Consider the following 26861-nt stretch of genomic DNA (forward strand, 5'->3'; position numbering starts at 1 on the left):
AGGGACCTGACATGCATTGGGGTGAACAATTGCGTATTGATTTAATAACCAATAGAAGCATCTTAAAATGAATTATAAAACACACAGGCAGCCAGTGCAGAGACCTTAAAACCGGTGTAATGTGTGCTCTCCATATGGTCTTGGTCAGTACCCGTGCTGCAGAATTCTGTATGTTTTTCAGTTGACCAATGGCTTTCTTGGGTAGACCATACAGGAGAGCATTACAGTAGTCAAGCCTGCTTTTAACAAAAGCATTGAGTCTCGCTGTATCAGCCTGAAAGAGAAATGACCACACCTTGGCAATGTTCCTCAGGTGGTAAAAAGCTGTTTTGTTCACATTCCTAATGTGTGATTCGAAATTGAGTTCAGAATCTAAAATAACACCTAGGTTTTTCATCTTTTTGCTCGTGGATTAAAATGAACAGCCAGATTCTCTCTCTGGAGTAATGAATCACGCTTCACCACCTGACAGTCCGACAGACGAATCTGGGTTTGTCGGATGCTAGGAGAACGCTACCTGCCCCAATGCATTGTGCCAACTGTAAAGTTTTGGTGGAGGAATAATGGTCTGTGGCTATTTTTCGGGCTAGGCTCCTTAGATTTGGTGAAGGGAAATCTTAATGCTACAGCATACAATGACATTGTAGATGATTCTGTGCTTCCAACTATGTGGCAACAATTTGGGGAAGGGCCTTTCCTGTTTCAGAATTACATGCTGACCACACCGCTCGTGTTGCAAAATAAATGTGCACATACATGTTATTCAATCATTGCATCCACACTGATGAGTGCGTCAATGAGTGTCTACGTAGCCAGGCACTAAAATAGAACTTGGTTCTATTTGTGACACTCAACGAGCTGCAAGTCCTGTCTCTACTATCTCCTCATTGATTTTTAGGAGCATATACCCACGTGGGTGATTGAAAGATGAACTGAGGTCCACACTCCAGTCCAGTTGGTTGTGGTAATGCACCATAAAGTTGGTTGCCAACAAAGTCTAAAGAAAAAGAAGCCTGATGGAGGAGAGATTACAGGAAAACAAACTTTTACCCATTTATCTGTAGATTAATTGTCGGATTAGAAGACCTTGTGCACGTCAGGTAAAATAACAACCCAATGTTTATATCCCAGGACAAATTAGCTAGCAACAGCAAGCTAGCTATTTAAATTGCCATAAATGTTTAATGCTTTTCAACCTGTCCCCAAATTAATATAGTTGGTTCAGAGTTTGTTTTGATATTTCAATCTGCGTGTCCCGATCGCGTCTGATGTGGGGGGACAAAATCAACATGCGGCGATGACGCACGCAGACGCACGGTCTAGTCAGCATGTTTCAATGCCCCTGTGCACAAAGCGCGATCCATACAGAAATGGTTTGTCGAGATTGGTGTGGAAGAACTTGACTGGTCAGATTCTCTCTATGCTTTGGCTCCAACAATAACTACCTCGGTCTTGTCTTGATTTAGCTGGAGGAAGTTGTCAGCCATCCAAGTATTTAAATCACTAATACAGTTTAATAATTTATCCATGGAGCTAAAATCCTCCGGTGACACAGAAATGTATTGTCTGCGTAGCAGTGAAAATCAATGCTGTGCTTCCTGATAACGTTGCCACATATATAAACTGATTTAGTACCGGACCCAAAATCAAACTTTGTGGAACGCCATATGTGATATGTATTTTCTCTAAGTTATGTTCACCAAGAGTGACAAACTATTGACCGGTTGAATAGGTCCTAAAGCAATTTAGAACTGGACCTGAGAGGCCAACCCACCTCTGCAGTCTGTCCAGAAGGACATCATGGTGAACAGTGTTGAATGCAGCACTTAAATCCAAGAATACAAGGACAGAGGGCTGTTTGGCATCTGTGTTGGCTCTGAGATTATTTACCACCTTAACTAAGACTGTGCTGTGGTGGGCCCGAAAACCAGATTGGATTTTTTTTTTAAATAAAGGTGGCACTTAAAAAATAATTTAGCTGTTTGAAAACCAATTTCTCCAGTATTTTGCTTAAACATTTAAGGTTGGCGATTGGCCGAAAATTGCTAAGAGCTGAAGAATCTAGATTACTTTTCTACAGAAGGGGTGAAACCCCTTAGCAGTTCCATAGCAGTTTTTAGTGCAGAGGGGAAAGTGCCTGTGAACACTAGCTTGCATTTCTTCAGATATGCAATTAAAACTGTTTTGAAGAAGGTGGTGGGGATAGGATCAAGAAGGTAGGTAGATGGCTTAAGTTGTGATATCACTTTCCTGAGCATGTCTGTGTCAACCAGGGAAAATAAATTCATAGTGCCTTTGGGTGGTAGGCTAGGCCACATATCATCAAACTTCTCATCAGGTCTTGCTTGACTGATATCCAGCCTAATGTTTGTTATTTTATCTCTGAAATATGTTGCAAACTCATCACATTTAGATGTGGAGGACAGTTGACATACATTTGTGGAGGTAAGAATTATCAGGCCATCAATGGTCGAGAAGAGCACTCTCTAATTATTCTGATTATTAGTGATCAAGTTAGAAAAATGTGCCCGTCTGGTATTTCTAATTGCCTTGTTATATATGCCAAGTTGCTCTCTCAGAATATCATAATGGACCTGCAACTTTGACTTTCTCTGCTTCCGCTCTGCAATTTCTCTTTAATGTATTAGTTTCCTCACTCATCTAAGGGGCTCTCCGTTTGGATGTCACCTTTTTCAACTTTACTGGAGCTATGGCATCAATTGTTGCCCTTAATTTGCTATTAAAGTTATTGACTAAATCATCACAAGAGGAAGGCAGAATAGGTGATGGAGTATTGTTCATACACTCAATAAAATCTGTTGCAACTTCAGAGGTAAGCTAGAGTTTCTTAATAATGCGTTCAGTATTACCCTGTGCTATGGGAAACAAGGTAGTAAAATACACAGTGGTGATCAGATAAAGCAACATCAACAATGGAGGATATGTCAATAGAAAGCCCCTTGGTAATAACCAGGTCTTTAGTATGGCTGCAGTTGTGGGTGGGCCCAGTAACATGTTGGATAAAGTCCATAGAGCTCAAAACATTCAGAAAATACATTGTCAACATGAATGTTGAAATCACCCAACACAATGACTTTATAATAGTTCTTAAGGACAATAGACAATAGTTCATAGAAATCAGTAAAGAAAGTGAGGCAGTGCTTTGGTGGCCTATACAGGGTTATGGCCAGCACTGGTGGCTGACATTTAAACAGTATAGCATGATGCTCAAAAGACCCAAAGTTGCCAAATGAAATGTCCTTACAGCTGAGAGTATTATTAAAAATAGAGGCTGTCCCCCACCCTTTTTCCCTTTTCTGATAGAGTATGAAAAGCTGTAGTCCACGGGGGAGGCTTCAGTAAGAGCCACACTACAGTCTGAAGGCAGCCATGTTTCAGTGAGAAACATGCAATCAACTTTGCGCTCAGTAATGAGGTCATTCTTGAGAAAGGTTTAACTAGTGATTTCCCTAACATTTAAAAGTGTCATATTAAATGAGTGCGGACCACTCTTTCCCTGGGGCATCTGCCTAGAGGTAACCAATGGAATAACAAGCAAATTATTAATGTTACAACCACATTTTCTGACAGTTTCCAATCAGAATGGTAGGAGATGACCGGTTGTATAAACTCACTAGAAGGCAGAGTTAAAGGAACATAAATGTAGGTTACTCACAATAACCATAGTGCCATTTCCACAGGAGATGCAATGGTTTCCAAGTCCTCTGTTGCTTATTCTGACAGGGAGAACTGGAGCACTACCAGACCCTGTCTGTCAGTCTCTAAAACAGTTTGCAATGTTGCTGGAAATAGTCCTGGAAACCCTGGGGTTAAGGTGAATCCCTTGTCTTTTAAAAAGTGCTGGTTGCTCCCAAACAAATCAAAGTTGTCACAAAAATGTGACATTCATGCCTTTGCAAAGTTTCTTTGGGTACATGTTTAGGGCAAAGAGTCGACTGAAATGTTCCGAACCCCTTTGGTAGCACGGGAGGGGGCCAGAGATAATTATTCTCTTTCCTGTGCTATTAAAAAAATGGTAGTCCTCCCTCAGTTCCTCATATCGCCTAAAACAAAGGTCGTTAAAACCTACGTTAGTGACGATGGTGTCAATTTTGGAGTAGATGGACAGAACCATAGGCACAAGAGTTGATATCATGGACACGGGCTCCTGGGTGACAGTGAACCTTGGTTGGTCCACAGACCGTAGGCAGGCCAAAATCTCTCACCATCAAGCTGCCCACAATGATGGTGGTAGTGATGGAATCCAATGAGGAAACGACCTGCTGAACTGTGGTTGCCGTGGGGGAGGGTGCCACTGGGCGGCCGCCGGCTTTTGGTATACACCCAGGATCTGTGCTGACTCCCGGGGCTGATAGGTTCGTCTCAAGTGGGGAAAAGCTGTTTGATAGCGGGATCGGATCTTCTCTGATAGATGGGTGGCCAGACTGCCTCCCCGATCTCCTATGCCTTGTGAGTGTTCAGTCTCCCATGGGCCGCATACTTGAGCTTTACATCTGTCCTTTGGATTGGGACAGATCAACGCCCCCGACTCATCAACAGCTTTGGTATAGGAGTCATTAAAAACTGAGATTCAGTTTGCCTGGGTTACAGCAAGGTCAGTGTACTTAGAAAGCAGGTTTTCCTTTTCTCACAGCCAAGCTAACAGCCGGAGGATCACTTCCCTAAGATTCTTGATGGTGGTGCATTTAGAGCAGACAATTCCCTGTCCATTTTCCAGTTCCACCTCATTTTTATCTTGTGTAGAAATCATCTCGAACCTGAACCATTTGTGCCCAGCTGAGGATAAACACACCGGTGGGCTAGCACTGCTAGCATTAACGTGCTCCATTTTCATGATGGCTAGCAACTGACTGCTACTTAACAGGAGTCCGGAACACAAACGTGCGGTCCCAGCTGTAAAGGCTAACCGTGTTGGTGAATCAATAGCATTACAACCTTTAGTTAAGATTAAAAACGATTTAATGAAAATTATTTAATAAAAACAAATCCGAGTGTAGGCTGTTGCATCTGTTGCATGATGACATAGCTCTTGACACAAAGCTCACACACAACCACACACTCCAAAAAAAATAAAATATATATATATATATATACACACACACAGACTGTCAGAAGTAAACACGTCCAGCTACTTGTAGTACACACACCTCAGATACACTATGAGAGATCAAACACTTTCACACAAACACACGGTGACACACACACCTCGACCATAAAAAATGAAATGTGGTGCTTATGTTGCCCCAGGCTATCCTCTTCCTTGCATCCTATCTCCACGACAACCAGTTGAAAAGTTAATCTCAGAGAGTCATACCAATCTGGCCTGTATTTCTCTGCTTCTCTGCTCTCTCTCTCTGATTCCTCTCTGCTTCTCTGCTGTCGCTCTGATTTCTCTCTGCTTCTCTGCTCTCTCTCTGATTCCTCTCTGCTTATCTGATCTCTCTCTGATTTCTCTCTTATTCTCTTTCCATCTGTTCTTCCTGATAGAGCTGAGGGCACTTATCTTTCTCTCTCTCTCCCTGTCTCTCTCTCTCTCTGTCTCTCTGTGTGTGTGTTTTCTATCTCATCTCTGATGCAGGGTCAGCCAGAGTCATGTAAATACTACCACCCACTTTAAAATAGCATTCTACAGCACACAGAAAAAAAATACAATATCTCAGTTTACTTCTTTCTCTTCTCTAAGCATGTAAATAAAACATACCCTTGAAATATCTTTTAACCTCTCTAGGGCAGGCGGGACGAATTCGTCCCACCTACGTAACAGCCAGTTGAATCCTGTGGCGCGATTTTCAAATACCTTCAAAATCCTATTACTTCTATTTCTCAAACATATGACTATTTTACAGCTATTTAAAGACAAGACTCTCGTTAATCTAACCACACTGTCCGATTTCAAAAAGGCTTTACAACGAAAGCAAAACATTAGATTATGTCAGCAGAGTACCCAGCCAGAAATAATCAGACACCCATTTTTCAAGCTAGCATATAATGTCACAAAAACCCAAACCACAGCTAAATGCAGCACTAACCTTTGATGATCTTCATCAGATGACAACCCTAGGACATTATGTTATACAATACATGCATGTTTTGTTCAATCAAGTTCATATTTATATCAAAAACCAGCTTTTACATTGGCATGTGACGTTCAGAACTAGCATACCCCCGCAAACTTCCGGAAATTTACTAACAATTTACTAAATTACTCACGATAAACGTTCACAAAAAGCATAACAATTATTTTAAGAATTATAGATACAGAACTCCTCTATGCACTCGATATGTCCGATTTTAAAATAGCTTTTTGGTGAAAGCACATTTTGCAATATTCTAAGTACATAGCCCAGCCATCACGGGCTAGCTATTTAGACACCCAGCAAGTTTAGCACTCACCAATATCAGATTTACTATTACAAAAGTTTGATTACCTTTTGTTGTCTTCGTCAGAATTCACTCCCAGGACTGCTACTTCAATAACAAATGTTGGTTTGGTCCAAAATAATCCATCGTTATATCCGAATAGCGGCGTTTTGTTTGTGCGTTCCAGAAACTATCTGAAATGGTAAATCAGGGTCTTGCGCATGGCGCAATTCATGACAAAAAAAATCTAAATATTCCATTACCGTACTTCGAAGCATGTCAACCGCTGTTTAAAATCCATTTTTATGCCATTTTTCTCGTAAAAAAGCGATAATATTCCGACCGGGAATATCCTTTTAGGTAAACAGACAAAGGAAAAGAAAGCTTTCGGTCGACGCGGGCACGAGCCTGAGTCTCACAGTACTGTAACCAGCCACTACCCAAACGCGCTACTTTGTTTCAGCCAGAGCCTGCAAAGCCACGATTCAGCATTTTGCCGCCTTCTTAGAGTCCATGTGAGCCGTAGAAAGTGTCACGTAAGAGCAGAGATCCCCTGTAATTGATAGACATAATCAACAAGGCCAAGAAATGGTCAGACAGGGTACTTCCTGTACAGAATCCTCTCAGGTTTTGACCTGCCATTTGAATTCTGTTATACTCACAGACACCATTCAAACAGTTTTAGAAACTTTAGGGTGTTTTCTATCCAAAGCCAATAATTATATGCATATTCTAGTTACTGGGCAGGAGTAGTAACCAGATTAAATCGGGTACGTTTTTTATCCAGCCGTGTCAATACTGCCCCCTAGCCCTAACAGGAACATTACACAAGTTATTGTTTTACTGTATTCCAAAGCCAGTGCAAAGTCAATGCCCTCTAAAACTTAACTCATGAACTACCTTTTCCTTCAAAAAGCGTGTGTTAAATGAAAACATGTATATCACAGAACTTCAGGGATTCTGTATTTTGGCAGCGTGTGTCTACTGTGTACTGGGTTAAGTGAGATTTTGTGCATGTCTGTCACAGGCGTCAACATGAGCAGACCAAGGTGCAGCGTGGAATATGTTCATCTTGAGTTTAATGAAAGAAATGAACCCTTTACAAATAAACACAAATGACAGCAGACAGTTCAGTCATGTACTTACAACAAAACGGAAAACAACTACCCACAAAAAACGAAGGAAAAACAGGCTGCCTAAGTATGGCTTCCAATCAGAGACAACGATAGACACCTGCCTCTGATTGGAAACCATACCCGGCCAAAACATAGAACACAAAACATAGAATGCCCACCCACCTATCACACCCTGGCCTAGCTAAACAGAGAAAACACAGCTCTTCTAGGTCAGAGCGTGACAATGTCTCAGTAGTTTGGCAGTATATGTCTACATGCGTGCATGCAAAATCTGCAAGTTTATGCATGTGCATGAACAGTACCAATCAAAAGTTTGGACACACCTACTCATTCAAGGGTTTTTCTTTATTTTTACTATTTTCTACATTGTAGAATAATAGTGAAGACATCAAAATGATGAAATAACACATACGGAATCATGTAGTAACCAAAAACTTAACGACGGCTTTGCACACTCTTGGCATTCTCTCAACCAGCTTCCCCGGGAATGCTTTTCCATCACTATTAAAGGAGTTCCCACATATGCTGAAGACTTGTTGACTGCTTTTCCTTTACACTGCGGTCCAACTCATCCCAAACCATTTCAATTGGGTTGAGGTTGGGTGATTGTGGACGTCAGGTCATCTAATGCAGCACTCCATAACTTTCCTTCATGGTCAAGTAGCCCTTACACAGCTTGGAAGTGTGTTGGGTCATTGTCCTGTTGAAAAACAAATGATAGTCCCACTAAGCGCAAACCAGATGGGATGGCATATCGCTGCAGAATTATGTGGTAGCCATGCTGGTTAAGTGTGCCTTGAATCCTGAATAAATCATCAACAGTGTCACCAGCAAAGCACCCCCACACCATTACACCTCCTCCATGCTTCACGGTGGGAACCACACATGCGGAGATCATCCATTCACCTACTCTGCGTCTCAAATTTGGACTCATCAGACCAAAGGACAGATTTCCACCGGTCTTATGTTCATTGCTCGTGTTTCTTGGCCCAAGCAAGTCTCTTCTCATTGGTATTCTTTAGTAGTGGTTTCTTTGCAGAAATTCGACCATGAAGGCCTGATTCACGGAGTCTCCTCTGAACAGTTGATGTTAAGATTTGTCTGTTACTTGAACTCTGAAGCATTTATTTGGGCTGCAATTTCTGAGGCTGGTAATTCTAATGAACTTATCCTCTGCAGCAGAAGGTCTTCCTTTCCTGTGGCGCTCCTCATGAGAGCCAATTTCATCATAGTGCTTGAAATTTTCTAGATTGACTGACCTTCATGTCTTAAAGTAATGATGGACTGTCATTTCTCTTTGCTTATTTGAGCTGTTCTTGCCATAATATAGACTTGGTCTTTTACCAAATAGGGCTATCTTCTGTATACCACCCCTATCTTGTCACAACACAACTGATTGGCTCAAACGCATTAAGAAGGAAAGAAATTCCACAAATGATCTTTTAACAAGGCACACCTGTTAATTGAAATGCATTCCAGATGAATACCGCATGAAGCTGGTTGAGAGAATGTACAAAGCTGTTATCAAGGCAAAGGGTGGTTACTTTGAAGAATCTCAAATATAAAATATATTTGGATTGTTTAGCATGTTTTTGGTTACTACATGATTCCATATGTGTTATTTCATAGTTTTGATGTCTTCACTATTATTCAACAATGTAGAAAATAGTAAAAATAAAGAAAAACCCTTGAATGAGTTGTCCAAACTTTTGACTGGTACTGTATGTGTGTTTTATGTATTTCCTGGGTTGCGAGAAGAGATAAGGGGGGTGACTGGGCTTACTGGACCTGGCCCTCATAGTTGAGAAGGAGGATGGTGAGAGAAGAAGAAAGAGAGGAGCTAGAGATATACAAAATATATACAAAGGACAGAGTGAGAAAGAGGGAGAGATGAGAATATATAGAGGCAGAAAAAGTAGGACGTGTAAAAAATGAGTGGCCATCAGTAAATCCCAGAGGGGAAGGCCTTTCCCAGAGGGAAATCCGGATGATGCTGGGCCGATTGTGCGCCGCCCTATGGGACTCCCAATTGCGGCGGCCGGATTTGATACAGCCTGGATTCGAACCAGGTACTAAAGTGACGCCTTTCGCACTGAGATACATTGCCTTAGACCGCTGGGCCAGTCAAAGCCAGCTTTCTAAAGGAAGATGCATTCAACATGATGTTTTCATCAAATTTGGATTTGTCACATGCGCCGAATACAACAGGTGTAAACCTTACAGTGAAATGCATATTTACAAGCCCTTAAACCAACAGTGCTTTAAGAAGTTAAGAAAACAAATACAAATAAATGTTGAGTAAAAATTAGGGGGAAAAAGTAACAAATAATTAAACAGCAGGGGTTACCGGTACAGAGTCAATGTGCGGGGGCACTGGTTAGTTGAGGTATTTGAGGTAATATGTACATGTAGGTAGAGTTAAAGTGACTATGCATAGATTATAAACAGAGAGTAGCAGCAGTGTAAAAGAGGGGTCTGGCTAGCCCTTTGATTAGCTGTTCAGGATTCTTATGGCTTGGGGGTTGAAGCTGTTAAGGAGCCTTTTGGACCTAGACTTGGCGCTTGCCGTGTGGTAGCAGAGAGAACAGTCTATGACTAGGGTGGCTGGAGTCTTCGACAAGTTTTAGGGCCTTCTTCTGACACCACCTGATTTAGAGGTCCTGGATGGCAGGAAGCTTGACCCCAGTGATGTACTGGGCCGTATGCACTACCCTCTGTAGTGCTTTGTGGTCGGAGGCCGAGCAGTTGCCATACCAGGCAGTGATGCAACCAGTCAGGATGCTCTCGATGGTGCAGCTGTAGAACCTTTTGAGGATCTGAGGACCCATGCCAAGTCTTTTCAGTCTCCTGAGGGGAAATAGGCTTTGTTGTGCTCTCTTCACGACTGTCGTACACGGAACCCAAACCGGCTGTGCACGTGCTATCGTGCATACATTTATTTTGTCCTCCCACACCAACCGCGATCGTTACACGCAGGTTAAAATATCAAAACAAACTGTGAACCAATGACATTTATTTGGGGACAGGTCGAAAAGCATTAAACATGTATGCAATTTAGCTAGTTAGCTTGCACTTGCTAGCTAATTTGTCCTATTTAGCTAGCTTGCTGTTGCTAGCTAATTTGTCCTGGGATATAAACATTGAGTTGTTATTTTACCTGAAATGCACAAGGTCCTCTACTCCGACAATTAATCCACACATAAAACGGCCAACCAAATCGTTTCTAGTCATCTCTCCTCCTTCCAGGCTTTTTCATCTTTGAACTTATATGGTGATTGGCATCTACACTTTCATAGCATTACCACGACAACCGGAAAAACATTTAGTCTTTCAATCACCCACGTGGGTATAACCAATGAGGAGATGGCACGTGGGTACCTGCTTCTATAAACCAATGAGGAGATGGGAGAGGCAGGACTTGCAGCGCGAACTGCATCAGAAATAGAAAGGAGTTCTATTTTAGCCCTTGGCATCGCAGACACTTGTTAGCGCGCGCGAGCAGTGTGGGTGCAATAATTGAATAACATGGATTTCGAAATGTATTTTGCAACGCTTGCGCACTCAACGTGTCCGGTCTGGTCAACATGTTAGTGTGTTTGGACCATGATAGTTTGTTGGTGATGTGGACACCAAGGAACTTGAAGCTCTCAACCTGCTCCACTGCAGCCCCATCGATGATATCGGCGGCGTGCTCGGTCCTCCTTTTCCTGTAGTCCACAATAATCTCCTTTGTCTTGATCACATTGAGGGAAAGGTTGTTGTCCTGGCACCACACGATCAGGTCTCTGACCTCCCTATAGGCTGTCTCATCGTCAGTGATCAGGCTTACCACTGTTGTGTCATCAGAAAACTTGATGATGGTGTTGGAGTTGTGCCTGGCCATGCAGTCATGAGTGAACAGGGAGTGCAGGAGGGGACTGAGCACGCACCCCTGAGGGGCCCCCATGTTGAGGATCAGCATGGCGGATGTGTTGTTACCTATCCTTACCACCTGGGGGCAGCCCGTCAGGAAGTCCAGGATCCAGTTGCAGAGGGAGGTGTTTAGTCCCAGGGTCCTTAGCTTAGTGATGAGCTTTGAGGGCACTATGGTGTTGAACACTGAGCTGTAGTCAATGAATAGCATTCTCACATAGGTGTTCCTTTTGTACAGGTGGAAAAGGGCAGTGTTGAGTGCAATAGAGATGGCATCATCTGTGGATCTGTTGGGGCGGTATGCAAATTGGAGTGGGTCTAGGGTTTTGGGATAATGGTGTTGACATGAGCCATGAGCAGCCTTTCAGAGCACTTCATGGCTACAGACGTGAGTGCTACGGGTTGGTAGTCATTTAGGCAGGTTTCCTTAGTGTTCTTGGACACAGGGACTATGGTGGTCTGCTTGAAACATGTTGGTATTACAGACTCAATCAGGGACAGGTTGAAAATGTCAGTGAAGACTCTTACCAGTTGGTCAGAGTACACGTCCTGGTAATTCGTCTGGCCCTGCAGCCTTGTGAATGTTGACCTGTTTAAAAGCTATGGACAGCGTGATCACACAGTCGTCTGGAACAGCTGGTGCACTCATGCATGTTTCAGTGCTACTTACCTTGAAGCGAGCATAGAAGTAATTTAGCTCATCTGGTAGGTTTGTGTCACTGGGCAGCTCGTGGCTGTGCTTCCCGTTGTAGTCTGTAATAGTTTGCGAGCCCTGCCACATCCGACGAGCGTCGTAGCCGGTGTAGTACGATTCAATCTTAGCCTTGTATTGATTCTTTGCCTGTTTGATGGTTCATCAGAGGGCCTAGCAGGATTTCATATAAGCTTCCGGATTAGAGTCCCCCTCCTGGAAAGCAGCAGCTCTACCTTTTAGCTCAGTGCGGATGTTGCCTGTAATCATTGGCTTCTGGTTGGCGTATGTACGTATGGTCACTGTGGGGATGACGTCATCGATGCACTTATTGATGAAGCCAGCGACAGATGTGGTGTACTCCTTAATGCCATTGGAAGAATCCCGGAACATATTCAAGTCTGTGCTTGCAAAACAGTCCTGTAGCTTAGCATCGGCTTCATCTGACCACTTTCTTGTTGACCGAGTCACTGGTGCTTCCTGCTTTAGTTTTTGCTTGTAAGCAGGAATCAGAACAATATAATTATGGTCAGATTTGCCAAATGGAGGGAGAGCTTCGTACGCGTCTCTGTGTCTGGAGTAAAGGTGGTCTATTTTTTTCCCTCTGGTTGCACATTTAACATGCTGATAGAAATTAGGCAAAACTGGATTTGAGTTTCCCTGCATTAAAGTCCCCGGCCACTAGGAGTGCCGCCTCTGGATGAGCGTTTTCCTGTTTGCCTATGGCCGTATACAGCTCATTGAGTGCGGTTTTGGTGCCAGCATCGGTCTGCGGTGGTATATAGACAGCTACGAAAATTGTAGATGTAAACTCTCTTGGTAAATAGTGTGGTGTACAGCTTATCATGGGATACTCTACCTCAGGCGAGCAAAACCTCGAGACTTCCTTAAATTTCGTCCACCAGCTGTTGTTTACAAATATGCATAGGCCGCCACCCCTAGTCTTACCAGAGGCCGCTGTTCTATTCTGCCGAAAAAGCTTAAAACCTACCAACTGTATGTTATTCATGTCGTCGTTCAGCCACGACTCGGTGAAACAAGATATTATCGTTTTTAATGTCCCGTTGGTAGGATATACGTGCTCGTAGTTCATCTATTTTATTATTGATTGATTGATTGATTGTACGTTGGCTAATAGGACCGATGGTAAAGGTAGATTACCCTCTCAGCGAGGGATCCTTACAAGGCACCCGGACCGTCGTCCACGATACCTCCGTCTTTTCTTCCTGCGAATGACCGGGATGAAGGCCTTGTCACGTGTCTGGAATAAATCCTTCCCGCCCGACTCGTTGAGGAAGAAGAATTTCTCCAGTACGGGGTGAGTAATCGCTGCCCTGATATCAATAAACTCTTTTCGGTCATAAGACACGGTGGCAGAAACATTATGTACAAAATAAGTTACAAATAACACGACAAAACATACACAATAGCACAATTGGTTACGGGATTGTAAAACAGCAGCCATCTCCTTCAGTGCCACATATTTGATATAGCACACACTTTTCTTGACAGAAGGTTACACATAGTGCCTTGACAGTTTATGAAATAGACTGATTTTCAATCATTGCAAAGACATACGGTGTCTAGGAGTCACTGCTCCCCTTCTACACATGTTGGCAATATCGCCTGAACGTTGCTGGCCTGGGCGTGATCGAAAAGTTCCATTAACGTTTCGGGGCGAAGAGAGAGCAAGGCCGAAGGCTGCTCTTTAGTGCCAACCTACTGTACATTGTTCTCCCTCAGATGTTTATTGCATTGTACAGCGTCAGACTGGGCCAGGACTCTGAAGGAGCCAGATTGATTAGTTTGATCTCCCAACCTCCTAGCAGACTGCCTCTGTCTCTGTGTGCCCTCCTTGCTTTCACCCAGACTCCATTACCCATCGATTTTCCTTCCCACACAAACGCACAGGCAAGGTCAGAGAATATCCTTTCAACTCCTCAGCCTTTTCCTCTCTCTCTCTCTCTCTCTCTCTCTCTCTTTTCTCTATTTTCTTTTATTCCCCTCCGCTCCATGTCACTCCTCACTCTCGCTCATGCATGCTCGTCACGACCTGGTCCACCTGTGCTCAGAGACTTATTTTCTTATGGAGCGAGGGAGAGAAGGAAGGTAGGAGGGGCTGAGGGGGGGATGTGCTGAGGGGCAGGAGAGGGGGAAGGAAAATAAGGAGGGAAAGTATTGGCTGCGGAAGGAGAGGAGAAGGTTGGAGGGATGCTGTAAGGAAAAAATCTAAATGATTTAATAAAGGCTAAAACTATCATGCTCTTCGCTGCTTAGATACTTTTATGGCAAACATATTTGCAATTAAGAATGTTCTCTAGTATAAGGTTTAGGAAGGATTTGAAAGGAAAAGCACTCACCCATGAAGTGTGTGTGTGTGGGTGCGTGTGTGTGTGCCTTTGCGCCAGCGGCATCAATTGGCAGGTAAAGATGGCTATAATTCCAGTCCTCGAGTGCTTTTTTTGCCCTAGCTAACACACCTGACTCCAATAATCACCTAATCATGATCTTCAGTTTACAATGCAATTTGATTAATCAGCTGTGTTTGCTAGGGATGGAGAAAAAGTGTGACACCAATCGAGGACTGGAGTTTTCCACCCCTGTGTAGATGACTTGGGCTTGGTACTGTAACTGCTGTTTGATTTGACATGAAACTAAACTAGAGTTTTAATCACGGTGCTTATGTAGCTAGTGCATAGCAGTGTTTTTACCACAGGTGAACACCAATCAAGTTCTAGAAACATCTCAAGGATGATCAATGGAAACAGGATGCACCTGAGTTCAATTTCGAGTCTCATAGCAAAGGGTCTGAATACTTATGTAAATAAGGTATATATATATATTTTTTTATATATTTGAAAACATTTCTAAAAACCTGTTTTCGCTTTGTCATTGTGGGGTATTGTGTGTAGATTGATGAGGGAAAACATCTATTTAATGCATTTTAGAATAAGGCTGTAACATAACATGTGGAAAAAGTCTAGGGGTCTAAATACTTTCCAAATGCACTGTAAATGAAGCTACAGCAACAAGGTAATAACGTCTGAAGTAAATTTAGCTTATTTTTTGCTGTTCTCAAAATTTATTTTTTTATTTTTTAAGTTGTGTAGAAATGCAGTAAATAAGCTTCAATTTTATTTTCCTGCTGGTATTGGCCTTACCTGACTGCAGGCGCATTTGTTTTAATTTGTACTGCTGAGCCGAACACCCCCACTGACTTTGGAAGCCATACAAAAAAACTGGGGCTGTTTTTTGTAAACAACTTCTATTTAGGCTCAGAGGAGAAGGGGAAAAACTTGGCCCAGAATTAGAGAAATTCAACTAAGAGGGAGCTTGTGATAGGAGTGGTGGAAGAGTGGGGGGAGGGAGTGGGAGAGGTTGAAGGACAATGCTCTGGAAAATAAACAAGAAAGTACTTACATTTAGAGAGGTGGAGAGCAAGGGATTCCAGGAAACAAAAATAAAGAGAACACCTTCACAGAGGAATAAACAAGGGACATTTAATAACAGGGTCTAATTTTTTATTTTGTAAAGTCTCTCCCCTCTCCGCTCCCCCTCTTTTACCCAAAACTATGTAGCTTCTCTAATTAACTTTGATTGTTTTTTTATGTCCTGAGAGCTGCACTCTGCTCTGCCTGTGGAGGACGAGGTGACCCCAAACAGATGTGAATGCAGCTATAAGCACATTAACTTCCCCCTTCCACACCCCTCCACCCACCCCCACCAATCCAGTTTCTGTGCGACCGCCATGAAATTAACATTAATGCAAATTTTTGAACTAATTCTGACAATATAAGCTTGGATCAGACAGTGGCTATCCATACTGGTGCTACTGGGGAGAAGGAGGAAAGGTAGCCATGACAGGGCATGGGGTGGCAAGTAGCCTAGTGGTTAGAGCATTGGGCCAGTAACCGGAAGGTTGCTGGATTGAATCTCCGAGCTGATAAGGTACAAATCTGTCGTTCTGCCCCTGAGTAAGGCAGTTAACCCACTGTTCCCTGGAAGCCAAAGACGTGGATGTTAATTAAGGCAGCCCCCGCACCTCTCTGATTTAAAGGGGTTGGGTTAAATGTGGAAGACACATTTTAGTTGGACTACTGACGAGGATGCACCCCGGGTCCGGGATAAAGGGAAAAATGAAAGGGGCCCCTTTCCAGGGGTGCATCCTCGTCTCCTGTCCTTCGTATGAGTAGATGATAAAGGAAAGGAGCAGACAAAAGAAGTGGATTGAGACTTCAGTTCAATGTAGCCACAAACCATTCTCCGCTCGAATTCTCACTTTCTTAGGAGACCAAAAGAAATGCAAGAAAGACATGATATGTGAGAAACAGACTGCAATCTGTTTTGATTGTTTTCTACAGCAAAGTGAGAGAGATTGAGAAAATATGAAGAAAAACAACAACTCAGAGCCATGTCTTTTTTCTCCGCAGAGTTTAATGAATGTGATATACCATCCATGCAGAATGGGCTTTAAGCACTCAGGGCCTCCGCTGTGGCTGTAAACAAAGGCTACACACACACACACACACACACACACACACACACAACACACACACACACACACACACACACACACACACACACACACACACACACACACACACAGGCAGACCAGACGCTCCAGTGTTGAGGGATTGCATTTCAGAGAGGAGAGAGTATGCGGGTGCTCTGCGTACCCCTCCTTCTTCCACACATAATCGCTGCAGCTTGAAAGAGCTCATAAATCAGCCTACCACAATGGATTGTAGGGGGAGAAATGTGTGCCCCTGGCATTTTAAATGGCGCAGTGCCAAGCCATGGACAGGCCAATAATAATTCTCTTTGTTATTCAAAGTGGCGAAAACACAGGGAGATGTTTGGGTGTTGGCTGGCTTAGAGATATACTGTGTACCCACTCACTACACCCCTTTCCTGTGTCAGTGATTCAGAGGGTTGAGGCCTTGCTTTGTAATGCTGGGTTTTACTAGAGCCGCCGGTTATGTATGCAGTGTCTGTGCCCACATACTGGTGGCTAACTGGTTACTGGTGGTTGCTCAACTGACTGCTGAGTTGACCATGCGACCTACAGAAGGTTAGATCTCTTCTTATAGCGTCTGATTTACTAAGCTTTTGTGTTGCATACATTTTCCAGAGGGAATTAAACTTTGAATGTTGAATTAATTATAAAGTACAGATTAAGAAGTAGAAGTTCTGAAGGATAAGTGGTTTTAGCTCTCTCTCTTCTCTCTCTCTGTCCCCCACCCCCACCCCAGATAGAGCATTATCTACATTAGAAATCCACTAAGGTTCTTTAATTTGCACGGCAGAGTGTCCCAGATGGACTCATCTTGCCATAGCAGGCTTGGGTCACACTATGAAACGGACTCCATGGGTCTATGCAAATCCAATGCACTTCTCAAAACGCCTATCCAGGCCCTGGAAAGTAATTATCTGCTCTGGACTGAAAAGCATCCAAAGTAACCTAGTTCTTTCTGGTCTGACTTCTCCCCATGCGTCACCCTGTCTGTCCTCTGCCTGGTGTAGCTACTTTCTCCACAGTGTTTTCCTCCTCCAGAGAGGGGATCAATGTATCTAAAGCAGGCAGCTAAAGTTAGGTGCTGCTGGGGTTAAACAGGGCTGGGTGATGGGGGTGGAGGCTCATCAACCTCCTGGCTATCCACCGAGATCTGGCCCTCCCTCCGTCTACCCTCCGTTAGATTGATCGATGGTGGATCTATACTAACGCTTCCCTCCACTTTGTTCTCTCTTTGTCTCTGTCTGCTTTCTGTCTGCTCTCCTTCCTAACTGCTTTCCATTCTGTTTCCAACATGTAGCTCTTAAGGTGGGGGGTAGGTCTATAGAGAAAGTGCAAAGAAGTACTGCAGGACAAGTAGAACTGATAAATTGACTGACCTTTAGTATAACAGAACTACATTTGTAACATTCTGTATTAGAACTCACCATTGCCAGAATGTCAATAAGAAGGATCTTTTAAGGCCATGAATGAAATGCGAGCAGTTGCCTGTAATATACAGTGATAGTCTGGTAGGACCCACATCCCTCTATCCCTCCCACTCGCCTCTCACTCCTTGTCTCCCCCTCACTCACTGTCCTGTTCTTCATCTCTCTCTCTCCTTCCTTCCCTTTCTCTCCCTCTACTTCTTTCCCTTCTTCTCATTCATTCTTCTTTCTCATATTTCTCTCTTTTCCCCACAGCTCAACTCTATTATGAGACACTTAAAACTGTAGCATCATCCATCCATAGTCATTTCTGCCATCATCCTAATAACAGACCCTTCTCCCCCTCCTCTCCCTCGCTCTCTCCCCCACTCCTCTCCTCCCCACAGCCAAGATAAAGTCCAAGTGTGCTCCGACGTTCTTCGCCTGTGCCAACGGGATCCACTGTATCATCGGGCGGTTCCGTTGCAATGGCTTCAGTGACTGTCCTGACGGGAGCGACGAGAAGAAATGCAGTGAGTATCCCACAGCAACCACCTCCCATCCCATAATAATCCTGGCATAATACCCCATCATGACCTTAATGTACAGTATGTCATGGAAGCCACTCTCTATATAACCACATACTGTATTTAAACACAGGTTGGTCTTCTGGACCTACTGTATGATCAGTGCAACTTGTCCTCTTGTTAGGATAATTTGTGAGCCAGCTTTAGCTGTAGTATACAGTGGGGGAAAAAGTATTTGATCCCCTGCTGATTTTGTACGTTTGCCCACTGACAAAGAAAGGATCAGTCTATAATTTTAATGGTAGGTTTATTAGAACAGTGAGAGAAAGAATAACAACATAAATATCCAGAAAAACGCATGTCAGAAATGTTATAAATTGATTTGCATTTTAATGAGGGAAATAAGTATTTGACCCCCTCTCAATCAGAAAGATTTCTGGCTCCCAGGTGTCTTTTATACAGGTAACGAGCTGAGATTAGGAGCACACTCTTAAAGGGAGTGCTCCTAACCGCAGCTTGTTACCTGTAAAAAAGACACCTGTCCAATGAAGCAATCAATCAATCAGATTACAAACTCTCCACCATGGCCAAGACCAAAGAGCTCTCCAAGGATGTCAGGGACAAGATTGTAGACCTACACAAGGCTGGAATGGGCTACAAGACCATCGCCAAGCAGCTTGGTGAGAAGGTGACAACATTTGGTGCGATTATTCGCAAATGGAAGAAACACAAAAGAACTGTCAATATCCCTCGGCCTGGGGCTCCATGCAAGATCTCACCTCGTGGAGGTGCAATGATAATGAGAACGGTGAGGAATCAGCCCAGAACTCCCTGGGAGGATCTTGTCAATGATCTCAAGGCAGCTGGGACCATAGTCAACAAGAAAACAATTGGTAACACACTACGCTGTGAAGGACTGAAATCCTGCAGCGCCCGCAAGGTCCCCCCTGCTCAAGAATACATATACATGCCCGTCTGAAGTTTGCCAATGAACATCTGAATGACTCAGAGGACAACTGGGTGAAAGTGTTGTGGTCAGATGAGACCAAAATGGAGCTCTTTGACATCAACTCAACTCACCGTGTTTGGAGGAGGAGGAATGCTGCCTATGACCCCAAGAACACCATCTCCACCGTCAAACATGGAGGTGGAAACATTATGCTTTGGGGGTGTTTTTCTGCTAAGGGGACAGGACAACTTCACCGCATCAAAGGGACGATGGACGGGGCCATGTACCGTCAAATCTTGGGTGAGAACCTCCTTCCCTCAGCCAGGGCATTGAAAATGGGTCGTGGATGGGTATTCCAGCATGACAATGACCCAAAACACACAGCCAAGGCAACAAAGGAGTGGCTCAAGAAGAAGCACATTAAGGTCCTGTAGTGGCCTAGCCAGTCTCCAGACCTTAATCCCATAGAAAATCTGTGGAGGGAGCTGAGGGTTCGACTTGCCAAACGTCAGCCTCGAAACCTTAATGACTTGGAGAAGATCTGCAAAGAGGAGTGGGACAAAATCCCTCCTGAGATGTGTGCAAACCTGGTGGCCAACTACAAGAAACGTCTGACCTCTGTGATTGCCAACAAGGGTTTTGCCACCAAGTACTAAGTCATGTTTTGCAGAGGGGTCAAATACTTATTTCCCTCATTAAAATGCAAATCATTTTATAACATTTTTGACATGCGTTTTTCTGGATTTTTTTGTTGTTATTCTGTCTCTCACTGTTCAAATAAACCTACTATTAAAATCATAGACTGATCATTTCTTTGTCAGTGGGCAAACGTACAAAATCAGCAGGGGATCAAATACCTTTTTCCCCCACTGTATAGAAGTGGTGGATTTGGGAGTGGGCTCACATGGCTCCCCTCCCTTTGTTCCTGTTTCTCTCCATCTCGGCAGAGCAGTTTCTAACGAGCCAATCACTCTCCATCGTCAGAGACACTGTGCCTAGCCTACAGGCCCCCACGCTGATGCACATCTAATCTAGCCATTTAAATGGAACTGCGCTCCTTCCGCGTGCTCTGTGCTAGAACACCGCGCTCTGAGAACCGACCACAATGTCTTTACTGCCTAATTGTCTGGATATTCTTACAAGATAATTCAGCCTCATTCTGCTCAGGCTTGGAACAAAGGCCAAGCAGCACAAGAGTGCATAGAGGAATCAGAAGTGTTCTGAGGTCTCTCATGCTATTTGTGTATCTAATCAAAAACCGAGATCAAATGGTTTTACTGTATCTCTCGATGCGGTGTGATGCATTTCATTTTTCATTAATTCCCTCTTGATATTTCTTTGATAAATTGATCAATTGGACTGTGTAAAAGGTTTGAGGTTTCTCTCGTTTTTTTAGGTTTCTCCCGCTCTTCAGTTTAAGGAGCTGGTGGTTATAAAAATGAAACAAAAGAATGCCTACAGTTTGTTTATCACATACCTAACCCCTTACCTCTATCCCCTGACCTCTAACCTCTGAGCTGTGTTGTGGTCCTCTCACAGCAGGTAACCCGCTGGTGTGCATGGAGGCCCGCTTCAAGTGTCGTAACGGGCGCTGTGTGGACCGCAGTTTCCTGTGTAACGGACAGGACAACTGTCAGGACAACAGTGACGAGGAACACTGTCTCACCACCGCAGGTAAGGAGCTACACACTACATAGTAACTACCCGCTAGCTACACACCAGTTACATGCTAGCTACATGCTAGCTATACACTAACATGGCTACATGCTAATGGTTTCACAGTCACAAGGCACCATTATACTAGTATCCAACATTGCTCACTAGGATTCAGTACTTTGCTACCAATTGCAATCCAAGCCAACTTTGTAAACTTTAAGTCAGTAGCAAGAAGCTAGCTTGTTCCTGCAGAGGAAGTTAACATGCACATGTGCCTCAATACACATCTCCCAGACCTCCATGGCCATCCTGATATAGGCCGGAGTCAGGATCCATCAGGTGGGAACCGTGTAGAGGTCTGCCATCAAGACAGATTGCAGCACGCAGAGAGGAGAAGAGAAGCTCAGGGTTTATTATCCCTCTGAGCTGAGGAAGAGGAGGCATAACACAGCCACAAACACACAATCCATGCCCCCCCCCCCCCTCTCTGACTTTGCCTCTCTCTAGAATAAGAGCAGAGGTGCTGCAGATGACAGATAAGGCACACAATATCCGCTTTAAGCCACCTGAAGTCATCCCACACTCCCTTCTTCCTCTCTATACTCCCCATCTCATGTAGTTAGAATGCTGTTTGGGTTACCTGCCTCTGACGTGTCTGATAATTACATCTAGCCTGCACTCATTGTTTTATCCTTCCATTGTTTTATTCCTGCAGTCTGATTTAGCCCATTTGTTAGACAGCCACAGAGAATGGCCTCTATGTTTTTTAATCTATTTATTCATTGGGTAATGGGTTTTGGATGGGGAAGTGACAAAGTGGCGAACAATGCAATGTAGCAATATAAAATAGTGGTGAGGGAAAAAATCGATACAGTTACATATCTGTCACGTCCTGACCAGTAAAAGGGGTTATTTGTTATTGTAGTTTGGTCAGGGCATGGCAGGGGGTGTTTTTCTGTGTGTTTTGGGGCGTTCTATGTTCCTTTTTCTATGTTTTTGTATTTCTTTGTTTTGGGCCGAGTAGGGTTCCTAATCAGAGGCAGCTGTCTATCGTTGTCTCTGATTAGGAATCATACTTAGGCAGCCTGTTTTCCTTTGGGGTTTTGTGGGTAGTTGTTTTCTGTCTTGTGTGTTCACCTGGCAGAACTGTTGGCTATCATTTTCCCTGTTTGTTTTTGAAGTCTCATTAAAAATCATTATGACCACTTACCACGCTGCATCTTGGTCCCCTCTTCCAGACGATCGTTACAATATCAAAATATTATTTTGGACGATATTATATTGATACTTTGATTTGATTGATTTGTTGAAATAGAAATAAAAATTATAAAAGTGGGAGCATTTATTACATTTTTTGCCAAGTGGCGTTAAGGGTTTATCATACCCGTGCATGTTTACCAAAATGTGTACACATATGCACAACAGTGGAATATTGGACCGTTAGCTTTCATACTTTTTAGAATTTTTAGCGCAGCTCAAACAATTTCTCCAACTGTCAACACATTCAAATGATAGAGGATACATACCGGAGACGCGTTGGTTGGGAATTGTGGGGAGGTGCTATGCGTCCCCCGCAGATGGTGGTGTCAGAGCCGTGGAGCTATGTCACAATGGGACACAGGACAATCAATTATCAGCATCTATGGACTGTGATTTACACTTTCGCTAGCGCTACTCAGCTATACCTGTGCCAAAACTCTGGTATTTTTCATCCTTTAGCTTGTTCTCCATCTATGTTTTCCGCAATTTTATTTCCTTGACTGATCAAACCGAGAATCCGGGACACTCAATTTAGTATGATATCAAAATCAAATCAAATTTATTTATATAGCCCTTCGTACATCAGCTGATATCTCAAAGTTCTGTACAGAAACCCAGCCTAAAACCCCAAACAGCAAGCAATGCATGTGAAAGAAGCACGATGGCTAGGAAAAACTCCCCTAGGAAAAACTCCAAAAACCTAGGAAGAAACCTAGAGAGGAACCAGGCTATGAGGGGTGGCAAGTCCTCTTCTGGCTGTGCCGGGTGGATATTATAACAGAACATGGTCAAGATGTTAAAATGTTCATAAATAACCAGCATGGTCAAATAATAATAATCATAGTAGTTGTCGAGGGTGCAACAAGCACGTCCGGTGAACAGGTCAGGGTTCCATAGCCGCAGGCAGAACAGTTGAAACTGGAGCAGCAGCACGGCCAGGTGGACTGGGGACAGCAAGGAGTCATCATGCCAGGTAGTCCTGAGGCATGGTCCTAGGGCTCAGGTCCTCCGAGAGAAAGAAAGAGAGAGAGAATTAGAGAGAGCATATTTAAATTCACACAGGACACCGGATAAGACAAGAGAAATACTCCAGATGTAACAGACTGACCCTAGCCCCCCGACACATAAACTACTGCAGCATAAATACTGGAGGCTGAGACAGGAGGGATCAGAAGACACTGTGGCCCCATCCGATGATACCCCCGGACAGGGCCAAACAGGCAGGATATAACCCCACCCACTTTGCCAAAGCACAGCCCCCACACCACTAGAGGGATGTCTCCAACCACCAACTTACCGTCCTAAGACAAGGCCGAGTATAGCCCACAAAGATAACAGATAAGATCTAAACCAGGCCAGAACTTGTCCATGTAGACCAATTTGGGTTTCCAATCTCTCCAAAAGAATGTGGTGATTGATGGTATCAAAAGCAGCACTAAGATCTAGGAGCACGAGGACAGATGCAGAGCCTCGGTCTGACGTCAATTAAAGGTCATTTACCACCTTCACAAGTGCAGTCTCAGTGCTATGATGGGGTCTAAAACCAGACTGAAGTGTTTCGTATACATTGTTTGTCTTCAGGAAGGCAGTGAGTTGCTGCGCAACAGCTTTTTCTAACATTTTTGAGAGGAATGGAAGATTCGATATATGCCGAGAGTTTTTATAATTTATGGGTCAAGATTCGGCTTTTTCAAGAGAGGCTTTATTACTGCCACTTTTAGTGAGCTTGGTACACATCCGGTGGATAGAGAGCCGTTTATTATGTTCAACATAGGAGGGCCAAGCACAGGAAGCAGCTCTTTCAGTAGTTTAGTTGGAATAGGGTCCAGTATGCAGCTTGAGGGTTTAGAGGCCATGATTATTTTCATCATTGTGTCAAGAGATATAGTACTAAAACACTTTAGTATCTCCCTTGATCCTAGGTCCTGGCAGAGTTGTGCAGACTCAGGATGATGTTACGTATGTTACGTTTGGTATGGTTACATAAGACAGAAGGTTACTTAAAGTAAAAAGGAAATGCGCGTGGATGGGTGGGCATAAAATGTGAACGTCTAGCCGCCCGAAGGTTCCGTGTTCGAATCTCATCACAGACAACTTTAGTATTTTAGCAACTTTGCAACTACTTACTACTTTTTAGCTAACCCTTCCCCTAACCTTAAGCCTTTAACCTAACTCCTAACCCCTTAACCTAACCCCTAGCCTAGCTAACCTTAGCCACCTAACTAACGTTAGCCATAAAAAATGTGGAATTCATACGTATTGCAAATTCATAACATATTGTACGAATTACAATTCGTAACATATCATACGACTTGTAATTTGTTAAATATAGGCAGAACTTTACCAAAATGATTACTACGTTGTTTGCTGGAAATAAAAGTTTTGGCTTTGATACAGGTATACCTTTCAGATATAAAGAAAAGCTGGAAAAAAGTTGGCAGTATAGTAAAGTTGGCAGAAAAACGTATTGCGATGTAATCTAAGAAGAGCATGGGAAGACAGAGAATAAAGTGCAATAGAAACCATTGGAATAAAAGGCATGAGAGGCTAAGGGGGATTTGAGATCAAGTGAAGGAGAGTGATAGAGAGAGAGAGTGATGCTGAGATAGAGAGAGGCAGAGTGAAATGGGAGCCAGAAGAGGATTGAATAGATAGAAGTGAGTGAGAGGGATAGTAAGAGCGAGAGACAGTGAGAGAGGGATAGCAGTAGTCTAGAGTCGAGCCCCGAGGCAGAGCGAGGGAGGGGAGGGCTCTGTAATTCAGGAAGCAGAAATAACATTAAAGCCCATTCGGCAAAGCAGTGTTTACTTTTCCTCACAAATCTGTGTTTGGGTGCACGGTGTTGGAGGGGTTGGGGGTTGGGGACGGGGTGTGTGTTTGACCCCCCCTTTGCCTTGTCACAGCAGGAGAAGAGCCCGGGGGCACAGACGTCCCAGACACACACACAAACACATTGGAGACCAGAGACACACTCTGCATGCCCAAGCACCAAACACATACACACTAAAGCAATAATACACCCAGTATAACTCCCTGACCTTCAGCAGTCTAATATCAGAAGGAGAAGTTTGTGAATGTGAAATAGTATGAGACATGCAGAGAGCTGAAGATGAAGTGTTCTCTGTTAGATGGAAAGTTGGAGACCGTGTCTTAACAGTAATATTAATTCAAAGAATGGGGGAAAGTTATTTCAAATCTGCTACGAAGGGACATTTTTTCAAAGTATTGCCATTGAATTGTCTTAGTAGACTAATGACACAGTGTGTTACACATGATGAGGTTGGAGTGAGTCATCCAGAGAGTGAGAGAGAGAGAGAGCGAGAGAGAGAGAGAGGGGAAAGCTTTCAACTGGCTTTGTGTATTTCTGAAGACATGGCATGCTTTGTCTGATGACCACCATCAAAGGCTTTTGTTTTGGCACGCTCTGTGTGTGTTTGAACACTCAACACCTCCCTTCATAGTAAACTGTGGACATTCAACATAAACATTTTCAAATAGAGATTGTCATAAAATATTTACATTCCAAACAATATCCAGGAATTCAGAAATGCAGTGGGGATTCTGCTAGTGACTTCATGTAGAGTATAGCGCACAAAGGCTCTGAAAACATCTTCATTATTGCTCCCATTCACATCCACTTTCTACCAAAGCTCTGTTTCATGTCCCCAATCCCAAACCTTACTCCTATTTCAGCATCCAATGAGCATTTGAATACAGATGCAATGTTTGTCAAATGAAAGTTTATTGGTCGTGTACACAATTTAGCTAAATGTTTATGTTACTAGCGCCTAACAATGCAGTAAAATGTCAAACAAGTACACACATTTTTTTTTTTTTTAAGAAGTCAAGAGATGTTCGGAACGAAACCAATTAACAACCCAAATATCACTGTAACACTAATCCAAATGCAATCTATACGTATCTACATGTAACCGATGTGAAATGGCTAGTTAGTTAGCGGTGGTGCGCGCTAATAGCGTTTCAATCGGTGACGTCACTCGCTCTGAGACCTGAAGTGGTTGTTCCCCTTGCGTTGCAAGGGCCGCGGCTTTTGTGGCGCGATGGGTAACGATGCTTCTTGGGTGACTGTTGTTGATGTGCGCAGAGGGTCCCTGGTTCAAGCCCAGGTTGGGGCGAGGAAAGGGACGGAAGCTATAGTGTTACATACACATACATGTGTTAATGGTGTGTATAGACAGTATGTGAATAGAAAAGTTATATATACCAGTAGTTATAGAGGATAAGTCATGACTACAATACAGTATATACATATAAAGTGGGTAAAACAGTATGTAAACATTAGTAAAGTGACCAGTGTTCAATGATTATGTACTCTACATAGGGTAGCCTTCTCTAGTGACTTCCTTTGTTTACTACTCACCCTCACATATACAAATACAGTACCAGTCAAAAGTTTGGACACACCTACT

The 26861-nt window shown here is 43.4% G+C and overlaps 1 protein-coding gene across 1 annotated transcript in view; it reads left to right on the forward strand.

Moving 5' to 3' along the window:
* Positions 1 to 26861, forward strand: part of LOC123728309 (low-density lipoprotein receptor class A domain-containing protein 3) — a 115199-nt gene that overhangs the window by 44854 nt on the left and 43484 nt on the right. The window contains exons 3-4 of the mRNA XM_045700349.1: positions 18447 to 18572; positions 21055 to 21189. Of these exons, the coding sequence (XP_045556305.1) occupies positions 18447 to 18572; positions 21055 to 21189 (261 nt within the window). The remainder of the gene's footprint in view (positions 1 to 18446; positions 18573 to 21054; positions 21190 to 26861) is intronic.

This window comes from Salmo salar, chromosome ssa17 (genome assembly GCF_905237065.1).
Source record: "Salmo salar chromosome ssa17, Ssal_v3.1, whole genome shotgun sequence".
In the NCBI taxonomy this organism is placed as follows: domain Eukaryota; kingdom Metazoa; phylum Chordata; class Actinopteri; order Salmoniformes; family Salmonidae; genus Salmo; species Salmo salar.